Raw genomic sequence first — 23,056 nt, forward strand, 5'->3', positions numbered from 1 at the left:
CTATAAAAATGCTGAACCTTCTTTTGAACTCTGTTCAGCTTTCAGCCGTCATGGCCTTGTGGGGCAGCGATTTCCAGCCTATCTGGGTGTTCATGAAGACACGATCATGTTTTATTTTTCAGCAGCTCTGAACTGATCAGGTTTTCTAGTTTCATTCATCACTCAGAGACAGAGGAAGGAGAGCTCCCTGCAAGGCTGTTTTATCCCTCTTTGAGTCCCACACAATCCTTGAGTCTTATCGAATTACCACTTTTTTAACTTTCCCAGAGTGATGCTGCTTGTGAGTCACCTTTAGTGCTGAAGAAGTAGCCTCTCCTAGCAAGAAGATTAAAATCCCATTACTTGTTATTCACGCATTATTTAATGATATTTTTTCCATTATGTATTTATTTATTTTTAAGTTGCTTGCTTTGAATCTCGAGTTGGTGTTTTTAATATTAAGTGTAGTTTCTAGTTTGTTTTTCTAATTGGAATGAAATAAAAATAGAATGGAATTTTTTAGTGGGTATTTTTACATTTATTAACAGAATGACAAAAGCAAACCCCAACAACTGATGACCAAACCCCAATGCCAGTAGTGCAGCTGCACATGATAAAGGCAAAAACGCAGCCCCTTTACTGCTAGGAACAGAGTAAACGACATTCAAGACAGCCCTGCAGTGCAACAAAAAGCTCTCAGACTCCAAAGTGTCCCTTGCAGGAGCCCATTACCTCTTTTGTAATGATTTGGCGTCCAAGTGGTGACCCTATAAACTCTGTCTTGAGGACAAGCTCCTCTTCTTACATGGGTATCTCTCCATCCATGGGGAAGGTGGGATGAAAGGAGACTTGTATGCTCCGCAAGTTTTTGGGGGATGGCAATCTCCACTTTGGGGGAGGACACATCTTCCCAGTGACTGGTCAGGTCTGAAGATGCAACGCCACAACCTCATCCAACAGAGATCTCACCCCAGCAAGGAGATTCCTCTAAGACAACCATTTCAGGGTCTGAAAGGAAACCTGAGAAAAATGGCCCTTATTGGTGAGATGAAGAGCCAAATGGAAGATGGAAGAAAGAAAGATGGAAGGGGAAGAGAGGAAAGAAGAAGAAGGCTCCAGAAGGAAAATAAGTAATTGAGATAGCCATAAAGGTAGATCCAAGCAGAGGCAGAGAAGTGGGAGGGAGTCAAATGGGAGATCAAAAAGGAAACTGCTGCAGAAAAGAGAAGACATGGTCACGAGGGGAAGGAAAAGAGTGATAAGGTGGGAACAGCAGGAGGGATGGACAGGGTGGGAAGAGGCTTGGAGAGACAAAGGAAGCAAGGAGGGGAGAGAGGAGAAGAACAAAACTTTCCCCAGACTACTGTGCAGGACTCCTCCTGCATCTCTTAGATGCATTTAACAGGGGCCTGGAAGAATCTTCATTTATCAGGAATTCAATTAAGTGGAATAGTCGTTATTAATTTTATAGGAATTATTTGTACAGGAGAGCCTGGAGCAAGGAAAGGCCTCCTGGAGCCATTTCTCCTGTCAACGCCCCAGGTCAGGTAGGCACTGGCAGCACAGTCTCACCAGTTGAGATATTAATGAGATGCCTCTAGGTGCAAATGATAGTTTAATAGGTGTTACTTAACAGGAGCACCCCTCGCCTGCGCACGCCAGCGCGCGCAGCTCCTGACGAGGCTGCCTCCTTGTTAGAATAAGTAATTAGAATGTAGGAACACTCACTTTGACACTTTAATAAAGTGTCAGCCATCATCAATTTAGTATTTAATAAAAATAAAATTAAATATTTACTACATTTTTATAACATCATATTTAAAATACATATTCCTCAAATTTGGGGGATTTAAAATGAGGTCATGCTAGGACGCTGGTACCAAAAAATAAGGCCTACAATTTCTTCTTGGGTTTTGTTTTCCGTGGGGAGGGGAGGCTTGGTTATGGACACCAAAACCCAGCAGCACATGGAGGGAAGTGTTCTTGTATGGGGTGGAGAAGAGGTTTCCTCCTCCATCTTCTGAACCTCCTTGTGCTGTCTGGAGACTAAGGGTGAATTGAACAAGTCTACCCCAGAGCGCCACTGCCGACAGCAGACAGCCACTGCCAAGGAGTGGGGAAAACACAACTTTGTTCCTATTTCATAGGTAGAATAGCCTTCCAAACCAGACATTGGAAAGAAAACAGAAGAAAATGCTAAAAATTAAAAGCATACTTTAAGCCCGGAGGGAATCTGAATGCTAAAACAGCTTAAACGAGTTTATTCCCCTCCTATCTCATCATCCCAAGTTTGCCCTTTCTAAGGGTGCCCACTGGCCGAGCAAAGCCCAACACTGATCTGCCGTACTGGGACCTCAGGATGCGGATGACAACCCAGTGACAAAGCGGTACGGACTGCCCCACAAAATGCTTGGTGGTCCAGCAAAACAGCCCCCCGCCCCATCTCTGTTAAAACAAAGAGCAAAGACACAAGAGCTCAGCCACCATGGCAGAGCAGAGCCCTTTTGGGGTGCAGACAGCACACCCCTGTGCACATGAACCCCGTTTGCGCCCACATTGTGGGGGCAAATGTTTTAGAAAACAAAAGGCGAGAGGAACGAGCAGAAGGAGGTGCAGAAAGTCCCTCCGGTCGAGGTGCCTTGGCAACACGGGGAGGGGGCTGGTCCCCAGATAGCCCCCTGCTAACAAGGGATCCTGTCTCAGAGACGAATGAGTCACTGCTGAAACCCTGGCAACAATTATTTAAATTGAAGCTGCAACCCTTTCTCCAGGGGAGAGCGGCACTGACGTCTGCCTTTTGGGGGGGGTCCCGGCAGGGCTGCCTGCAGGCTGTTTGCACCCAGGGCATTGCTCCTGGGGGGCTGCGAGCGTTGTTGCACCCACCTGAAAGCACTGGGAGACTTGTCCAGCGTCACCAGCCACCTCAGGCCAAGGCCAAGCTCAGCTCCTTGGGTTTTTTCTAGGCTAAGTAAGCTCTTCTTCCTGGCACAAGGCATATTTTACCCCAGGTACCAAGCAGGGCTTTTTCGGGGGAGGTGGCTGGGTAGCTCTTACCTCTGGGGTGGTTTGGTTGCATTCCAGTCTCCTGAACCCTCAGCTGTCAAATCTGGGTCCTCATCCAGATTAGGGCCACATCCACCCTGAAAAAGCCGATTACAACCCCCAAACCCACGGCAAACCAACAATACCTTCAAGTCACATCCAAACAGTTCTCCCAGGATTAAAAATGAAAATTTTACTCCCCTGGAAACTATTTCCTGGCTAGTGTCTCCACAAAACATTCGTGGCGTATAGGTGCATCCTGACACAGGCTCTGAGCAGCTGTAAAGCATCCTCTGAACGCTTTCCTGAGGCTGAGCCCTTGGGATGGCGCAGGCGGCCGCAGGTCTCTGAGCCGCGATGCTCAGCAAAACACCGATTTTGGGTCAGAGGGTCGGCAGCCGGGGTGGCCGGAGCGGGGCGTGCAGGGCTGGGAGAGCACCGGGGTGCCTGCGGCTGCCGGCGAGGTCAGGGATGGGGTCGAGCGTGGGGACGGGCTCCCACGGGTGCCAGGCACCGGTGCTCTGGAAAAGAGTGCCACGCTGCGTCTGCGCGGGGCCTTACAGCACGCAGCTCCTCGGGGGAAACGCAGCCGCTCTTCCACGCCTGTGGCTTCCCCGGCACTCTCGTGTTTTCCTGCACGATCAGTAACCACGCCAGGGAACGGCCGGGAGCAGCGTCCCCCACTGAGAAAACAACCCGTGCTGTAATCAAAGCAAGAGGAAATCCTCCCGTGCTGCCGGTGAGAGTGAGGCAGCCGGCAGCGATTCCTGCAGCTGTAGCAAGATTCCCGCACTGCTGCCCGAGGAAAGAGAGCGAGCAGCGAGCATTTGCCTGGGCAGCACCATGGGAAAGCCCTGCGAGTGGCAGCGGGGCAGCAGGGAGACCTTCGCTTGCACCGAGTGCTCTGCCGCGAACCGGGGATATGGACCGACCGCTCGTGCCCTTAGCAAGGTCTGGATGGGGGTAACACACCTGGGCAGTGATCCATTTACTTCCTCCTCCTCTGAAAGCTGAAGACAAGAATGGCACGAGGTCCAGCAGGAATGATGTTCTCATTAAGGCTCTGGAAAGAAAACTTGAAATCACTGTTGGGAAAGTTGGGCATGACACAAAACCAGAATGGAAACGGGTGCAGTAGGGATCTCTTGGCTGCTTGGACTTGTCCTAGCAAAAGACATTAATGTGGCCAAGGGTAGGTCACGTAGGTCAGGAGGAAGAGCACAGTGATCTTCTACAGTACAGAGGGATGCACCTGGAAAGGGGACAGCTCTAGAGGGACCAGGAGCTGCCGTGAACAAGCAGCTCAGCACCAGCTCCCAGTGCAAAGAATAAACAGGATCCCTGGATGTACGAACATGGGAGCTGTATGTAAAGCCAGCATCCTGCTGCTCAAAGATATAAGCAATAAAATGAATAATAAGATAGAATAAAGAAGGGTGGTTGTGGATCAACAGTAAACCCTCCTGTTATCTCATTCTCCCCGATATGGACAGGTTCAAGCTGACATCCACTTTCACTGTGCCCCACTTGAGGCTCCTCAGGTCATATTTATTTTCAACCTGCCCTGCTTGTGCTGCCTGCACAGGCACTCATATGAGCTGTTTCCTTATTATCCCATCAGACAGGGGCTACCTGTGGCTTCCTTGGGTCCTAATGATGACAGCCTGCCCCTACCCAAATTTAAAAAAACATTCTTGTTAGGGACCCAGCAAGCCCTGTTCCACCAGCAGCATCTGTCACCCGACAGCAGATGAGGCCACTCTGCTGCCTCAAACACCTTCAGTGAAGTTCACTGAAAAGTCTGTCTGATAGAGGAGAAGCAATTAGGAAATAGCTTGGAGCTGAATCTGATTTTGTACTCCACCTAGGCTTCGTGTGAAGCTTCAGAGCGGGCAGCAACACCCAGAGCCCCGAAGGAAACCAGTCCTGCAAACAAGCCCTTACTGGAAACCCTCATTCCCCACTAGCAAAGACCCAGAGTGCTCCTATTTTGCAGGACCCAGCCTCCTCACGCAGAGCTCCCCTGCCAAAACACAACTCTCTGCACCATCTACAAGGTGTCACTGTGATGCAGAAGCAAAGGTAGGTCTCAAAAATCCCGGTGTGATGGTGGCGGAGGCTGTGCAGATGATCGCGAGCGCTCAGCTCCTAGCCCCATGCAGGGGAGAGGTGTTATCTCAGCGAGGAGCTCTGCGCCAAAACAGTTCAGCAGCTGCCCACGCTTGATTCGCAAACTAACACCGCGTCATTTGTCACCGAGAAAAGCACCCGGTTCTTGAATGGGTAATGCTGGCAGCCTCGCATCAATGTTTTCACAGGCAAATTCATACACTGACCTCCGCAGTGAAACACACAGCAAATGCCTGGAGTCTGGTTTACATCTGCCATGGGATCCTGTTACATTCAGAACAACCCCTGTCAACGCTGAATCTGTAACAATCAATAAAGAGAGAGGGTTTGTTTCGGGTTTTTTGGTTTTGTTTTTGTTTTTTAAAATGTTTTCTTATTCCTAATTGTGTTATTTTGCTACTCCAACTTTTGCAAGTTTTGCGATTGCTTCCTCCCTTCCCTTCTTGTTTTCTTTTAGGACAAGCTGTCATCTTTTCACATCTTTTCACCAGGCCATTGCAAATGTAAAACTGTAAATTGCAGGATTGTGCAAATAGCACTAATAGCATTTGCATAAAAATTGGTTGCAAAGAGCAATTAGCACTTCATTAATAATCAATGAAGGGCCAATTTACACATTGCCCAAAAGCAAATTGTAAATTCAATTTTGTCTATAATTGAGCATTTGGTGCTGGGAAACTATACAATGGTGCCAGAAGAGACGGGCACAGCAGTTTTGGAGTCAAATCTCCAGTGAGTTCAGGTTTCAAGTGATCCCCAACATAGCTCTTTCAGAGGCCAAGCCAGCACCTCCTTCACAATGGAAGGAAACTCCAGGAGGTACATTTGTTTCAGAGAAAACACACAAATGTCTGCCTGCTACCAGCCTTGCTCGGATACAAACCTATTGCCAAGAACATGGGCACCGCTTACAGGGCAGAGGTCTCTGTGCTGCCCAAACATACCTTGCAGAGATGCTGTGGGAAAAAGGGACATGCACAAAGGACCTCAGAGAAGAGATATCATCACCTCGGTACTTAGACCTGAACATCCTCCTACTGCAGTATCCACTAATGCTCTACAAGTGACTCCAGAGCTCTTTCCTTTACCTCTAGGTAAAGGTCTAACATAAGCCTTGTGGGTTAAGTATTCCTATTAAGCCAGTTCATCCAGTCTCCCCTTTGTCACCTCCATCCGCGCATGACCTTTCTGGGATATCCCAAACTTGTATGCAGCCATTAGGGTCAGAAAAAACAAACAGCCCTGCTTTATCACTTTGATTTCAATGTCACTGAAGGGTTCCTGGGTCCTGATTTGGACATTAGGCGATGTATCCCCCAAGCTTCCCCTCCAGATGAACGGTGGCATCTGGTAAACCAGGACAGCTTAACCACGGCAACAACTTTCCAAGCCCCAAATTCTTCACTATCTCATCCTCCACTTGAAAGGCACAGCCAGCTCTGTTTCATGAGCAGAGTCTGACTCTAAACCACTTGACATCTGAGGTTTTCTTATCACATTTTGCGTGGATCTCATGAATCTGGTGAAAAGCTCGACGATCATTTAGCAGGGGTTGGTCGCTTTATCTATTTTCCATAGTAATTTGAATATTATTACAATGGCACCTTTCATCTGGGGATATACATGCACTTTACATATGTTACATTAATTTCACCGATGAGCTGGGGAAGCACTCTTTATCCCTATTGTGCAGATGAGGAAATGGAAGCACAGAGATGATATACCGCTTGCCCAGTATCACACAGGAAGTCTCTGACAGAGCCAGGAATAGAAATCACATCTCCCATGTCTTATGCAGAAGAATATCTTTATGTCCCTGCCCAGTAACTGAGCCCTTAATCCAGACTAAGACACCCACACAGGACCCACTTTGCTAAGAGCGGCACAGACACTCAGCAACAGCAGCGCCTTGCTCCAGGAGGAGACTTGACGGATCCGACATTTCCCCCACCATAAAGGCTGGAAGTGCCCTCTGCAAGCAGCAGCTTTGGGAGCCTAAGGGGAGGGAGGCCGGCTCCGTGAGCGGTTTCCATCTGAAGTGGATGTTATTAGTTGGTGTAAGCAGATGCTCAACATGGGATGCCCAGGACTTCTCAGCTTTCACCCAGCAACGTCCCCGCTCCCTTTTTCCTGCCTGTTCAATCCACCTTTACCAAGAGATTGAATTTACAATGGACTCGAACACATTTAAATCCATTTATTGCAAAATTACTTTTCAATAATTACATCACTGTGCTGACTGTGTTGCATAATGAAATTAGCATGAGAGATATTAGAAAGAATATAAAATTATAAGAAATATTGAAATACCTCTTTCCCCGTCTGCCTTAGCACAGCCCATAGCTTAACTGGAAAACGAGCACTGCTCCTGGATGGGATTTAAATGCATCAAGTGTAATTTTATAATGTCTTTTATATAAATTAATTATAATGGTTATTGCTGCTTTACATTATTAGATTGAAATTTGCCTCCACTTCAGTGCATTAAAAGAAAGCTGCACCCATTTTGCTCAGCAATGCCCTGAAAGTTCTTGTGGCATGGAGCCATTCTCCCCACGTTGACACCACCAATATGTCTGAAGTTAAAAGCTTTGGGCTCGTGTTGGCATTGCAATGCCCACTGTGGGTCCCGAAGCCACAGCTAGACCCTTGGGGGCAGGTGCTGGGACCCCCATGGAGATCTTTGGCTGGGATGGGACATTGCACACCTTCCAAAACCTGGTTTTCTGCTTCATCTCTGTAGCAACAATAGGGATGCCGGGGCTGGTTTAAGCAATTCCACCCAAATTTTGTGTCTGCAGAGAATTAGAGCTGATAAAATAAATTGCAAAATCCATGCAATGACACAGGTGAAGTGTTTAACTCAGAGCAAGTACAGCCCATTAGCTAACCACGGGTTGTCAACTGAGCGCTGCTGGGTGTTTGCGGGAGCAACTATAGAAGAGCTGGAGCCATCCTTAGGCAAAGACTCCTTTAAAAAAGAGCTTGGACACTGTTCAGGGCTAACAGGGAGATTCATTTTGCATACGCCCACTTTTACATGCACAGTTGTTGTTTTTTCTCTTCTAATGGCTGGGTTATTACATGAAAAACCAGTATGGGAAAGAAGGCGGCGAGCTATCGGGTAGTTAACTAACCACTCGCTACGCTGGACAAACCACAGTCGTGCAAAGCAAAATGAAGACACAGTGATATGCTTTTACTGCCGCTTAATCCTCAATAGAAGTCTACTAATATTCAATTTGTGACATTATTTGCACATTGAATTAATCCAGAAACTAAAGGGCTAATGAGTTATGGAAAGTAGCACATAGCTTAATTGTAACAACAACGGCCTGCCGGCCTCTGTTTGGTCAGGAGAGCCTGGTTAAAAACAAAATCTCGTATGCACCAATACACACGAGACAGGTAGGGGAGCAGCAAACTAAACAATGCAAACTAGCTGAAAGACTGTTCTTTTAAATGCCGTAAGTTTTCCTTTTTTTCACCCATGCTCCTCATGAAACACCACAACATTCATTAAGCGTAGTACAGAAAAGCCAGGATGACCAAAGTAAAAAAAAAAAATTACCTCCAGAATTATTTTCCATGAAAATAATTCTGCAATTTCCTTACAGAAAGCCAACAGGTCTTCAAGGGGAGCTGGTGAAAACAAGCAAAGACTCTTGAAGAACTTAAAGAATGAAAAGGACAATAGATATTTTCAGTGTAGGATGCCACCAGCCCTTGGCAAGAGCTGCTATTCTGCTCAGTATGCTCAACCCTCAGCACAGCACTTATCCTACAGCAGGACCCCAGCCTTGGTCCACTCCCATACGAGTAAGAATTAGGACTTAAAAGTCTGGCTACAAAAAAGAAACAATCATAAAACTTGCCCCCTCCTCAGCCCTCTTCTCAACCAGCTCTGCAGGCAAACATCTCTCCACCATTTCACATCTTTCTGATACCCAGGAACACCTGTATGTCCCGGAGCGGTCCCAGCTTCCAGCCAGAAACACTGAGCACTGTCACATTTCTGTCTGTGCACACACCTGGTTTTGGGCCAAATAATCCGGAGGAAGAGGCTGCAATCAGTAATGAAGCTGATGGAAAATAGGAGGAAAAAGAGAGGACCAGCCCTTCATCTCACCCCACCAGTTCCCGGTGAGGTGCCTGCTGGCAGCACTGCTCCTTGCCTGCTCGGTTGCCATTTCAGAGGATTTAAAGCTCTTCCCAAAGCCTTTTACTGGGAAGAAAAGCCAGGGAAAGCCTAATTTTCTGCATGGTCTTAGAACCTGCCCCTTCCTCAGTAACCTGTGTGGCAGAAACTCAATCTTTTCTGTTATGTTCATGGTATCAAAAGCTGGCCTTCTCTAAGATATCTTCCAAATCTGACCTAGGCAGGAGAAACAAACACATAAAGTGGCATATGCAGCAAACCCAGCCCAAACGCCTTTTCTGCCCTGCCCGAGCTCTGCTAATGGTCAATCCAGGCCAGCAGCTCCCGCATTCCTTTTCCCACTGCTGCTTTCCCCAGCTCCTGGAACAAAAGCAAGATGTAGCTGCCAGAGAAGAGGGTTGGAGCCCCTCATCTCAGAGCCAGGCCAGGGTCAGGAGGTCGGAAGTTTGCACCATTTAATAGAAAAAGTGAATAAATCTAAACAGCGCTTAATGTATTGATGAAGTAAGAAAGACTGTTTAATGTGGAAAATATAAGCAAGATCAATAGTAGAGAGCACAAATAACTAAATCTATTGACATATAAGTATTTTAAGCCTAATTGCAGGCATATGCACTTTCTAAGGGTATCTCACCTTCTAATAGCACCCTTGAGATTATGGGGTTAATTGATGCAGCTGTTTACTCCTGGCTCACGTGGTCCAGATTGGGATTCCCTGGAGGATGCTATTAAACTAAAGTGTTTAATGAAGTGCTAAAGAGTGGAGTTTCTAATATTCTTCCCTTGAATGAAATTGAATAGAAATTTGAGCAAACTTCTCTTCTCCAGGTGGAAGCTGCAGCTCAGTGTTGGAGTAAATTGCCCTGTGCTTCTCATAGGGAGAGCCTTGAGATGCAGGGCAGAAATATTTGCTTGGGATTATTTGTTAGACTGAGGATGTGGGGATACTCTTGGGTTTTTTTCCTTCCCAAATCACAGGTAGGAGAAGACACCTACAAACATGCTCTGTTTTAGCACTGCTGTTGGACAAGGAATCCCAGGAAGCCAATGCGTTTCACTCCTGTGGCTTTTCAGATTGACTGTGCATTCAGCATGAGGCTGTGTTTCTCTCTTTTGGGGTGGGCTGAAAGGAAGATTTGATCTCTGTTTGGGAAGGAGAACAGGTAACAGCACTGGCGGTGCTGCCAGCCTGGGTGTTAGAGCTTAATGGAAGTGGGACAAACCAAAACTGCCAGAAAAGAGGCTCTTAAAACCAGTCTTCTCCTTTTATAATTTGGCCCCAGTCTGGTCTGGTACCCTTGAAAACCAGGTAGATGCCTACATATGACACGTGTTTCCAAGACTGACGACCCTGGCCAAAGTGCACAGCCTCCCTGTACCCAACCTACGGTGCACAGCACAACGCTCAGCTACCGTTATCTCTGTAACGGGAAGGTCTTGGCTCTCCTTCACCTCCATCCACCACCACAAGCTTCTCCCGAGAGGTTTGAGCAAAGCGAAGAAAGCAATGACGGAGATTTCATCTCTGCAACCCCTTACCACCACCTAAACCTTGCCTGGATGGACCTTGGAGCCTTCTCTTCCAGGGTCTCTGCCTGGGATCTCCCCCAGCCTCCCACTCTCAGCAAGGCTTGTAATTGCTGTGAGGAAGAAATAGCTTTCTCCAGTTGGCTTTTCCAGTCTGAGAGGGCACACAGACAACGAATCTGATGAGGACAGGGATGGCCCTGGAGCGATTCCACCCATGGAATCAGGTGGACCGCATAAAGCCTTTAAAACCTTCCTCTCCCTCCACAACAGCCTTCCTACTGCAACTTGAGATTTTCTTCTCTTTTAAAATCAATTAGTTTGAAGCCACTTTACAAAAGCCTTTCTGCAGGATAGCTATCCCCAGTGAAAATACTCCTTCTATTGCCTTCATCCGCATTGCATCTCCCTTGAGAGGGGCAGAGGGATAGTGGGAACATTATGTTTGTAAAGCAGATAATGTTACTAACTCCACTGAAAATGCTTCCAGAAACAAGCATGCTGGCTGGCGCATCCAGTACGTGGTTGGGAGTGTGCTGAGTTAACTAGATCGGTGGTTTCAATGTGTTGCCTACAGACTCCGGAGACACCCATCAGGGGTTGCAGAAGGTAACTGAGAATAGCTGGTTTGTTGTCAGTCAGCACAAAGTTTTAGGTATATGGAAGGGTCTGCACGTGCACTGTGAAAACCTGGGGGTTCTGTGAATCCAAAAAGTCTAAAACCATGGGTGAAGTGGGTTTTGGGGCTGTTTCGCCTGTTTCTGCTCCACTTGTCACAGGGAATGTGGAACAGAAAGAGGTTGTGTCTTCTGCAATTGTATGGGGGTTATCTACAGGAGAAAACCATAATCAACCTCAAAACATACCTGTGTCTGCTCCCTCCTTCCCTCATGTCTGGGACCTCTGTGGATTTGGGAAGAGGTGTCTGGAGCTGGAGGTGGGGAGAGCTTCTTGCTAAGGCGGCATGGCCACACTCAGGCTCCCAAGCACAGCTCTGCACCGTGCTGACCAGGCGCTTCTGGGCAAATCTGGGGGAAAGAGGGAAATAATACGAACAGTGAAAACCCAAAAGGCTGGAGAGTTCAGCTGTGTGCTGAGGGATGTGCTTGCAGGCTCAGCGCCTTGCAGAGGTGGACATCGGAGGGGCTAAAGAGAAAGGAAAGGGTCCCTGTCCAGTGTTTCCCCATCTGCTCCTTAGGTGTTGCCTCGCCTTTTAGTAAATATTTCTAATACCAGGACTCCCCCAGTTCTCACCTCTCACACACCACCCCCTGTGCCTTTCTGGTTTTATTCTGCCTGTGATATTTCTACCCTCTGTGCAAACCCTCCACTGCCCCCCGTCCCCCGCCTTGTGTGCCTTTAGCCAGCTGTGCTCCCCAACCCCTTCCCTTGCACAACAACCCTTCAAATTTGGGTCCTGGAGCTGGAAAAACAGGTTTTCTGGGTCATTTTAAGCACATGCTGCATCCTTATCAACCTGTGGCATGGAGCAAGGTCAACGTTGGCTCCTCTTCTCTCCCCGCTCTCTTGCATCCCCCCTAACTCCAATCCCTGCCAAGGGACCGTCCCCGAGCCTTGCCACCACCCAGCCTCAGGACACTGCACCATCTTCATGGCTGCACCCAAAACCAGGCTGTGACTTTATGCCCTGGACAAGCGTACCAACTCTTGCCTGGGGGAAGGAGTTATTTGCCTCCTTGCTGCCAGCCTCATTTTGCTGGGTTTGCTCACATTCATTCCCGCGCAGATGGTTTCCCAGCCTCCAGCGGTGTCCTAGGCTCCCAGTTCAATGTCACCTGTGAATGTCACGAAGGGTGTTTTTTACCTCCTCGTAGAGCCAGGGTGGCAGGTGGCCTGCCCTGGGTGCCCCACAGCCCCCTCTGCTCTGGGTCTCCTGCCCACGTACGGGACCAGCAGCTCCTGGGCCAGCATGTGGGTTTGCTGTGACTTTCCACCCAATCCAGCACGCCACGACTGCCCCTCCAAACCTGTAAGACATCTCTCTTCTCCTAGCTACAACCACTGTGAAGGCAGGCTTAAGCTAAGCTGTTTTATTTCACAAATGCAGCCGGGCCGGCATACAGCCAGATACCGAGGCTCTGCTGATATGTGCTAACTCATTAAACAACCGTAATTTAATTGCTTGCAATTGTCCGTCCATCCCCTGAACTCCGCACTCGCCGCAGCACGGGGCACGGATGGTTTCCCATCCCCACAGCCTTCCCCTGTCCCCGGCAGAGCAGGACCCGCAGCGGCAGGAGGGGCATCGCACGGCCCCCAGCCCAATCGGTCCATCAAAGCCCCCAGCACTGGTATTACAAAATCATTTGTGGTGCGGAAAAAAAATGGAAAGAGCCAAAAGGCCACAACGGAAAACCAGGGAGAGAGGAAAATTAACTAAGAAATATGCAGCCTTGATGTCGATTCACTAAAGAATATTTATTGTCCTCTCATGCATCTTGCTAGCTCTCCTAACAAATACAATATTTTTGCAAGAACTAGTCTCCCTTTACCATCGCTGTCTCTCTCATGCCCTTTCTCTGTCTCGCTAGCTCTGTCTTTCCCTCTCTGATACCAACTCTGACAAACCGTGCGATTCTGATGGAAAATTCATTAGTCGTCCCTTTTTTTTTTTCCTTCCCCATTTTCCCAGTCAGCTTCGCGCCTGATCTGTCAGCCTCTTCCATCCTGATTATCTGGAGACGCCAATTTCAAAGAGACATCTTAATAGTGATGTCAACGAATTAATTAGATGTGTTAATGAGCTAAAAGCAACCCAAATTAAATTAATGCAGTAATAAGCACAGACAGCAAAATTAGCTCCAATTTCTGTAAATGATTCTGAACTGTACACAACATCTCATCCTGCTAGAACATTACCATCCCCCAAAGCTAATCAAGAACTCCAGTGCAATTAACTGCTTAATTACAAAACACACACACAGCTCATAGATCCAGCAGCAGGAGGGGTGCGCCGGGCTGCGGAGCAAGCAGGGAAATTCTCTGCAACAAACACCGTGCATCGGCCCTGCAGGAGAGGCTGTGCCCCCCCAAAAAGCAGCCCCCCAAGCTCCTAAAACGGGGTGATCCGGAGCGGGGTCAGAAGGGGGGCAGCCAGGCGTGCTCCCAGGAGCACCCCACGCGCCACGTCCCACCGTGGGACAACCAGCACGGCCAGGGATGCTCGCTGGGCCATGCCCAGTGCGGTTGCACTGGTGGCAGAGATGTGCCCATCGCCTCGTGTTGTTTATTGTGTTTATCAGACTGGGGGCTGCATGGAAAAGCCTAATTGTCCAGCTCTGCTCACCTCCCCTGGGGATGAGCGGGAAGCCACTAATAGCTTTGCAGAGCTGCTCAGGTATCTGATTAGCTCTAATTGCAGCTGGGAAGACAGAGGGAAGGAGCGGGATAGCACTGCGGACGGAGGGAAGGGGAAGAGGATGGTGGAAATAGGAAGAAAGAAAGGGCTGGGGGGGGACAGTTGGAAATGCCTGGGATCCGGTGGGGGCACCCATGAAGAAGGAAAGAGGAAGGAAGGGCCAACAGAGTAATGATGGATGCAAGCAAGAAAAAAAAGGAAAAACCAGGCAAACAAAGAACTGGAGTCAGAAACAAAGGGAAGGAAGGCGAGACAAAGAGGGCTGCACGCTGCCAGGCCCCGCGGAGCAGCCGGGGCAGGAGGGCTGGTGGAGACGAGAGCACGTCCCGGCCAGGTCCCATCCTGGCCCCGCAGAGTCGGGATGTGCTGGGGATGGTGGGAAATGCAGCCGCCTCATCGTGGGATGACACTACCAATTTGGAGGTTGTGGAGTCATTAGTCCGTCTAGTAAACGAGGAATATTTGCAATAAAGATGAGGGCAGAGATTCGCTGTGACAAATAGCATCTCTGTGTTTCTCTTTTTTTTCCGCTTTTTATTGCAATTAGTTCGGTCTGTTAATAAGCAAAGGATATTTTTAGTTAATTTCAGTTCCAGTTAATTGATTCAAAAGCGAAACCCAGCAACTGAGTTAATTGATCCATGCGTCTTATGCTGTAGCGGCGAGGTACTCTCTGGGCAGCTGCCATCACTGGGGCTCATAACGGCGCGGGAAGGACGGAGAACGGGGGGACGGCGGAGCCCCCTGCCCCGAGGGTGGGGGGCGAACACCACCACCAGCAGCTGTGCCACTTGCCCCTTGATGCAGAATAAGCTGCAGGGCGATGGCCTTCGCGTGCCTGGCGTGGGAAGCGTGCCAGCCCCCGTGCAAGCCGGCGTTTGCGCACTGCAGCAGAAATGCTCGTGCCAGAAAGCTCGGTGAATAGGATTCCCTGGCTGGCTCCGTCTGCTGGGATGTCCAGCTCGGCATGCCTGCTCCGACGGGCACAGTGGGAGATGGTATTTAGGGAGAGCGTGCTATCCGGGCCACTTTCCATCCCCCTTGTGCTCCCCAGCAACCTGAGCTGTCTCGGCAGGGATGCTGGAGGGTGCATCCCTGCCCAGGGATTTTAGCTGCCACTTATAAAGCTGTTTCCGTGAGTTTCTGTAATCCCCTTTTCCTCCCGTGGCAGCAAGTTCCCAAAGTTCACTACCTGCCGTGTCCAGAAGTGCTTTCTTTTATCTATCTCAAACTTAATCTCTTACTGTTTTCAATTGAGTGCCCCTCGTTCTTCTGTTGCAGGATTTGGTGAACAACCGTTCTGCGTCCAGCTTATCCGCTGCATTCAGGATTTCCTGACCATCAGCCAAATCCCCCCTCAGCCTTTTCCACCTCTGCCTAGCAGGCAGTGCCATTCCCTACCCGTGTTGTGTGTCTGCATCTTGTCACAGGGGACTGGTCCATCTTTTCCACTGGAAGACTGGATCTCCTTACCTGTTGATTTAACACAAGGGTCTCCTGTCCCTACGCTGCTGATGGTCCCCAGCTCAGGGTGCTCACAGCCATGAGTAGCCAACACTTAGCAGCATTTTGATTCACAGAATCATAGAATCATTAGGTTGGAAAGGACCTTTAAGATCATCGAGTCCAACTGTTAACCTAACACTGCCAAGTCCACCACTAAACCATACCCCTAAGCACCAAATCTACACATCTTTTAAATACCTCCAGGGATGGTGACTCCACCACTTTCCTGGGCAGCCTGTTCCAATGCTTGACAACCCTTTCAGTGAAGAATTTTTTCCTAACATCCAATGTAAACCTCCCCTGGTGCAACTTGAGGCCATTTCCTCTCGTCCTATCACTAGTTACTTGATAGAAGAGACCAGCACCCACCTCACTACAACCCCCTTTCAGGTAGGTGTAGAGAGCGATCAGGTCTCCCCTCAGCCTCCTTTTCTCCAGGCTAAACAACCCCAGTTCCCTCAGCCACTCCTCACAAGACTTGTGCTCCAGACCCTTCACCAACTCGGTTGCCCTTCTCTGGACACGCTCCAGCCCCTCAATGTCTTTCTTGTAGTGAGGGGCCCAAAACTGAACACAGGACTCGAGGTGCAGCCTCACCAGTGCCCAGTACAGGGGACAATCACTGCCCTGGTCCTGCTGGCCACACTATTTCTGATACAGGCCAGGATGCTGTTGGCCTTCTTAGCCACCTGGGCACACTATCGGCTCATATTCAGCCGGCTGTCAACCAGCACCCCCAGGTCCTTTTCCACTAGGCAGCTTTCCAGCCTCTCTTCCCCAATTCAGTATTACATAGTCTGTCCTCCGCTTGATTGCTGCTTTTTGGGAATTTTGGTTTCATCACTACAGGTAGAGGCAGCCTCCACCTCTGATCCCACAAGCCTGCACACCCAGGACCTCACAGTCGAAGTTTGCACAGACCGAGCAGACCACGTGGCTACGATGGGCATGTGTACACACTTGGATCATACGTGACTTTATAAGCTGGGTTAAAGTCCAGTGGCAATGGAGTTGACAGCTTTGCAAGTTATTTCCTCTAGCAAGGGCTCCCGTAATGCCTTTCTGAAATACCTGTTGATATGGGTCTCCTGTGTTTTCTACAGACCGTTAATGTTCTCCTTGCCTATTCCTCCTGATAGCTCCTCATGTCAATTCACAACCACCTAATCATTTCCAGGGGAAAAACAAAACTCCGGGGGCAGATAAACCAGAGCTGTCAAACACTTGAAGAGCACAAGACGTAAATTGGATCGCGCTGTAATAGGCACAATGCAAACAGAAGAACACCTGGGCTGTGATCTACAAAACCAAGTTTGAAACAAGATGCAAAATGTGACAGTGGTAAATGAAGAGGCTCTTGGCTTTCTCTGCACCGTCTTGGGGACCAAAGAGCAAGTCTACAGGATCAGACCATAATCAGCAGGCAGTTCAGCATCTCTCAACGTACACGATGGCCATCCTATGTACAGGTGCTCCACAACAACTCACTTTAATCAGGCAAAATTTTCCTGGCAGCTCCACGGCTTCAGAAAGGGATCAAAATGAAAAGCAACCCATCTTGAAGGCTACAACAGAAGCTTTCTAAACATGAATTGCTTAAGACACAGAGAAACATGGTCAGTAAGATACAAGCAGACAGCAAGAGCGTGCTCTTGAAGCAGCCCTGCTCCCAAGCTGTGCACCAGCCCCCTCCACTTGCACCTCTCCTGCTCAGTGGCCCAAAGTGACCATGAACCGAGCGACTCCACGCAACAGGGACACCTCTCTGCTCTTCTCTGGGCTCTGCCTCCGCACCCTTCTCTGATTACCCCTCCGAAGCGATGGTGGGACGTGTCATCCACGCCATGCTTTGGTACATTCAACTCCCTGAGAAGAAACTCTAAAGTTGTTGTTTTTCCTGTTGATGAGGAGAGCTAAAGTTGGCATAAAAATGGCACATAATTGAACATACTCTGATGATTTTGTACCTGGCCACTTCTTTACTGCTCTCACTTTGATTTTAATAATAGGAGTCACATTTTAAGACAAATAATGCACTTTCACAGGGATGTTAAGAGTGTTAATTCAGTCTCTGAAGGCTAGGTACCACAGCAGTGAGAACTAGTGATAGATAGACAAATTGCTTGGTTTCTGCACCTGCAGTATAAGTAAGGACCTACCTAATGAAAAAGCGTAACAAAAATAAGATTTTTCAGAAAGTGCATGCTTAAACCATCTTCTGGATTAGGTCCCAATAGTGAACCCTCTGTGCCAGGAATACGTAGCTCATTGTGAAGCAGTTTCCTCTCTTCCCAATTTTTTAAATGGGATATTACAGTGCACTATCCATGTAGAAAAATCAATAGATGCAAGTTGGGCAAGGAGCTGAGCTTCTTCAATGTGATTGGCTCTGAGAGCACTCAGCATCTCTCAGGACCAAGGTGCAGGTCCCAACAGCTCGGCCAGCATTTGGATGAGGGTAATCCTTCTCTTGTCAGAAGCAATAGGGACAGTTTGCTTTTAGTGCTTGTTGGGAAAAGTTGAAGGGAGAGAGTGCTCTTCAATAATGCTGCAAATTACCCATGCTTTAAAATGCTAGCCCTTGATTTGTCAGCATATTTTTGAATAATTTACAGGGGATTTGGCAGGTTGCTGTGATATATAGTGTAATATGCAGGTGGAACACTTTTGAAACAGAAGTTAATTCTTTCCAGGAGAAAAAGGAAATAATTGTGTCAAAACAAGTCTTAACCACTGAGGTTTACCTGTTTCTCAATACACAGGAGTTTGCAAACATGACTCCCAAACAAGAAACACGCATATGAGTCTGTGTGCCTTGAGAAGAAAATATTCTTCACAAGTGCCTTTCTTGGTGTTGTATGATCAATCCACCATCTGCTTTTATTTATTCATGATTTCTCAGACTACTACAACAATATTGACATTAAATACAGCTTTGGCTTATTAATTTTTTTTTTCATTCATATGTATTTTGAGTCAATTTTATTGACTTCCCCTTGGCTTGCTCTTTTAGCTGTTTGGTTGTTTTCCTGGCCTGCTACTTTGTGCCTACCCTTACATCCATTACCCATGTTTTCTTTCCAGCTCCTTGCTTCTGTTCCAGGTAACCACCAGACAGTAATTTTCTGTTCCAGGTGCTGTGGATGAGCTGAATTAAGATCCCGTTGACCAGACTGAAAACCTTCCCAGCTAAGACTGCAGGTCTGGGGCAGTCCTCCTGGTCCCAGGATCACCGAGGCTCCACGAAGCTGCTCCCAGACCCTGTAGCTATTTCAAGGTGATGGGGACAGCACATCCACATCCCAAGGAGACCACCAATCTCCCCCACACCGGGCATATGCAGCTATGTCACTTGTTCTCAGTAGCATTTGTGAAACTCAGGACAGAAAATTGTTAACCACATTTGTCCCCTTTCCTATCTTATTGACACCTAGGATCCCAGGCCTGGCTAGGACTGCACATCTTCTGACAACCCACCTCTGACTTCAACCTGTCACTTCACGACTCTTCCAGCTCATCTCCACATCCCCATTCTTCGCCTCTTCACTGCCTCATCCCAGTTTCAAGCAACACAGACCACACCAAATGGCTAAAACCCAAAAGGCTCCCAGCTAAGGATGAAGTCTGCATTGAGCCCTTAGCCATTAATTTCAAGGAAGAGTTTTCCTACAAACACAGTTTCAAGTTTTGGATCTTGCTCTTAATATGCCATCCCTGTGAAAGAGGACAAGTCTCATGCTGCCTCACAGCAGTGATTCACAATCCTATACCCCCAAAATGCTCCATGTCCATTTTAGGGGGTATTGCCACAGTCTGTTACAGTTTTCTGTAAGGTGTTTTCCCTGCCTCTCCAGGAAAATCTTCCTTTTTCTCTGTTTCTGCAGCTTTATCTTCCCCCTGTGCCTCACGAGTCCGTGCTCGTTCCTCTTTGTGCTCTGCTCTCTGATCATCGCTTCCCCTTCTTGTCATATTCTTCACTTGTGGAGTAACAACCTGTCACATTCATAACCTCTTTGCACCAAAAATGTTCTTTGATCTGTGTAAACTACATTTGATGCTGAAATCCTTGATATTAATATCTTTTGTTTGTGTGTCAATGTTCTCTAGAATCTAATTAAGCAATGTTTTGAGAGCATTATATATGTTTGAACAATTTGGCAGAGCAGACAATATGAGCTATTGACCTGCAAGGATAAATTGTGCTAGCAGATCCTAGGAATTCACACGTGCATGCTTCTTTATGCTATTTCTTCTGAAATATGTGCATTTGGAAAGAGGCCTTGCTTTGTAATAATCTCTGCAAGGCTTAATCAAGTATCTGCTCATACTCTTTACTGTAATTGCAGTGGCAGTTCCAGCAGGGCAAAACAGAAGCAGGTTTAAGCTAACCAACAAAAACAATAATAAAATAAAACAAAGAGCAAGTTCTACCCAAATGCTAATAACAGAGATTATTCAATCAATAGCCTCTTGTTATGAATGAATAGGCTAAATTGCCTTTGAATGATGTAAAGATTGACAAGGCATAGGTCAGCCTAATATAACTACTTACCCTAATTTGACTTCGCCAATTTGAAAGGCAGCATCGGATGGGAGTGGGGTCGAGCCCACCGTGTGCGGGGGGCGGCTGAGCGCAGCGGCGATGCCGAGCACGTCCTCGGAGGGTGAGCAGGGGCTCCGTGCAGGGGAGACGGGGATGCTCAGGACCTGGCAGCGAACGCTGCATCCCTCCGCTGGATTGGACCTTGAGAGGGTTTTGAGAAGAGGGAGGGAGGGAGGAAGAAGAGCGATGACAAATTGTGGGAAGGCGAGGCGGAGAGCCGGCACCGCAGGGTGCAGAGCTGTGGTGCGCACTCACTGCTGGCCCCACTCGCTAGAAAAGGTCTTGCGGCTTCGGGCAAGAAAATCGGGCCACGTTTCTGAGTTTCGCCCATTTTGACAGCTAAGCCTGTTCAGATGTATCTACCAGGTAAGAGCAGCTCCTGACACCGTGTTTGGAGCCCAGCTTTCCCCATCCCCATTACAGATATTTGCTGTTGGATGGACAATGCGATACCAATACAAGAGGGAGAAGAGATCTCGGGGCATGCAAGCTTGTGAAGGAGCTGGAAAGAAGGGAGCCCAGCGCATCAGTGATGACAGTGATACTCACCAGGTGGGACCGGGAACACTGGGGAATGGCTCCACAGGACAGCACAGTACTGGAGTGGAAAGGAGTTAGAGATTCAGCTTGGAAAACCAGCATGTTTTGAACAGTGGGGATAATTCACCCCAAACCATCCGCCCAACCCTGCTACGAGGCACAAACCTATGGCTGGAGCCGTGACCGTGTCTCTGCTCCTAGAGCAGCAAGCGCATACCTGCGGGACATGTGAAATAAAGGGCACTCTTCCACAGGGGACGCCTGATGAAAAGAACAGGGTTTTACTGTCAGGAACCAACCCCAGCATCATCCCCCCATCCCTCTCGTCTGCTCCACCAGTCCCAAACAGCAGGAGCCCCTGGGGCTAAAGTCAATCTCCCAGAAGAGAGCCACCTGCTGATCCAGCTGTGCTCCCAAGGAACCCTGTGCCTGCTGCCAAAATAATCAGCTCCCCGCATTTGATTTCCTCAGCCGGGCACTGGCACAGCACCCATGCCTACCACAGAGGATGCAGGGATAAAAATGTTCCCGATGGGAATTTGAGCCTTTCTAACACTCACCCGGTTTGCAGGTTGGTTTTGCATCCCTTTTTCCTGTTAACAGATAACGTCCCGAGGTTGTGTACAAATATATCCACTCTGCAGCATGCTTTGGGCCAAAGCAGCAGCAGCTCAAGGTGGAGGAAGGGCCATGGGGAGACTTCGCCTCTGCCTTTGCACGGGGAGAAACTTCCCTGAAGTGCAACGCTTTTCCAGCATTTGGGCATCCCGTGTCTGGCCTTCAGCAAGGCTGGGATCCTCCAGAAACAGCACAGTGCCATCTGTTGGCTTCCTCACCCTGCGAAGGAGCAAACCCCTCAAAAGACCTGGGAAATGGGAGAAAACTAGGGAAAACCCCCGTTACGTGCACCCAGGGTTTCCCCACGCTGCTGCCTGCCCTCCTCTCTAACTCCTGCAGGCAGAGATGATGGGTCTGGCAGCATAAGTACTTTGCTTTTCCGTCTGATGCCTCGTGTCACTTGTGAGCGGGACCGTGGTGCTGTCCTCCTCGTGGCTCTGCTTCTCCAGCGTTAACGGTGACAGCTCAGTCCCACCGGGATACTGGATAATTAACTACCACCGCCGCCACCACGTGCCACGTCTCTTCCACCACACCTTCCTGGAATTTTTTTCCAGGTGGAAAAAGGGATTTTTTTCAGGAATACGCAGATGCTGCATGACCCTGCTGGAGCTGCCCATGTCCAGACATCCTGGACAGACAGACAGCACAGGCAAAATGTGTCCAGGGCTCACGTACCTGCACAGTAAATCCTACACATCCGAGTTTGGCACAGCAAACCGAGCAGAAATGGGCATCTTCCAAAAAGGCTTCAGTTCAATGTGCTCCTGGGTAAAGGAACGAGTGCCCTCGCCCTGCACCTGGGCTGTCTCGCTGTGTTTTAACTGGAAGCACCTACATCAAGGTGGTGGGTGGATTTATTGCTGTGCATTGCTTGCATGTCAGCTTCAGTGCTCAGGGATGATTCAGGTTGAATGGCTCTGAACAAATGCAGATTATATTACCGCTGTACAGGATTAAGGAACACGGTTCTGCTCTGAACATTTTTCACTGCATTAAAGAAATAAAGAAAAAATGCCCCAAAATGTCTGAAATTCCTAATGGAGGGAAAAAAAAGATTTTTTTTCTGGTTTTTTTTTTTTTTCTGATTTTTTTTTTTTTTAACCCACTTTTCTTACTGGAGGTGAACATTTTGCAAGTGAACCCAGAGATGGTGGGCCAGAGTGAGGCACTGAAGTATGCTGCCTGGGGCTGGGCAGGAAGTCCAGGCTCCAGTCCTGATCCTGCCCTACCACCTCTCCTGCCTTGAATTTTCCACCTGCAAATGCAGATAATGCTGCCATGCCCCTCCACCTCATGGGAGTGGCCTAAGGCTTCATTAGTTAATACCTGCAAATGGACTTTGAAGGTGTAAAGTGCTCCGTAAATGTTAAATATTATTATTCTTGCTACAAAGCAAGAATTGAAGAGACAGGGATAAAGTTCAGCCGAAGACCTCTCTCATAAACAGATAAAATAGTGTCCTGAACAACGTATGGAAAGTTTACACCACTTACTTCCACAGAAGGATGCAATTTCCACCTGGAGTAGTTTCATTCTCTAATTTAAAGAAAGTTCACATGCGTCCAGAAGA

At 48.3% G+C, this 23,056-nt stretch overlaps 1 protein-coding gene across 4 annotated transcripts; it reads right to left on the reverse strand.

Annotated features, from left to right (window-relative positions):
• Positions 1-554: 554 nt before the first annotated feature.
• LOC126034188 (uncharacterized) lies at positions 555-22,020 on the reverse strand. 4 transcript variants are annotated; one of them, XR_007504551.1, is made up of 7 exons: positions 21,031-21,208; positions 20,875-20,923; positions 20,275-20,466; positions 11,704-11,865; positions 3,994-4,084; positions 2,863-3,119; positions 555-999 (listed from the first exon to the last, which is right to left on the reverse strand). XR_007504551.1 is itself a non-coding variant. In XM_049791626.1 (7 exons), exons 1-7 carry the CDS (start codon positions 21,173-21,175, stop codon positions 981-983), a joined length of 744 nt encoding a protein of 247 aa, XP_049647583.1. In that variant the 5' UTR covers positions 21,176-21,208; the 3' UTR covers positions 555-980. The 4 variants fall into 4 exon arrangements, 1 of the variants encoding a protein (XP_049647583.1); XR_007504550.1 differs by having other exon boundaries at positions 3,034-3,542; XM_049791626.1 differs by having other exon boundaries at positions 3,034-3,119.
• Positions 22,021-23,056: the final 1,036 nt, after the last annotated feature.

This window comes from Accipiter gentilis, chromosome 33 (assembly GCF_929443795.1).
Source record: "Accipiter gentilis chromosome 33, bAccGen1.1, whole genome shotgun sequence".
NCBI classification, from domain to species: domain Eukaryota; kingdom Metazoa; phylum Chordata; class Aves; order Accipitriformes; family Accipitridae; genus Astur; species Astur gentilis.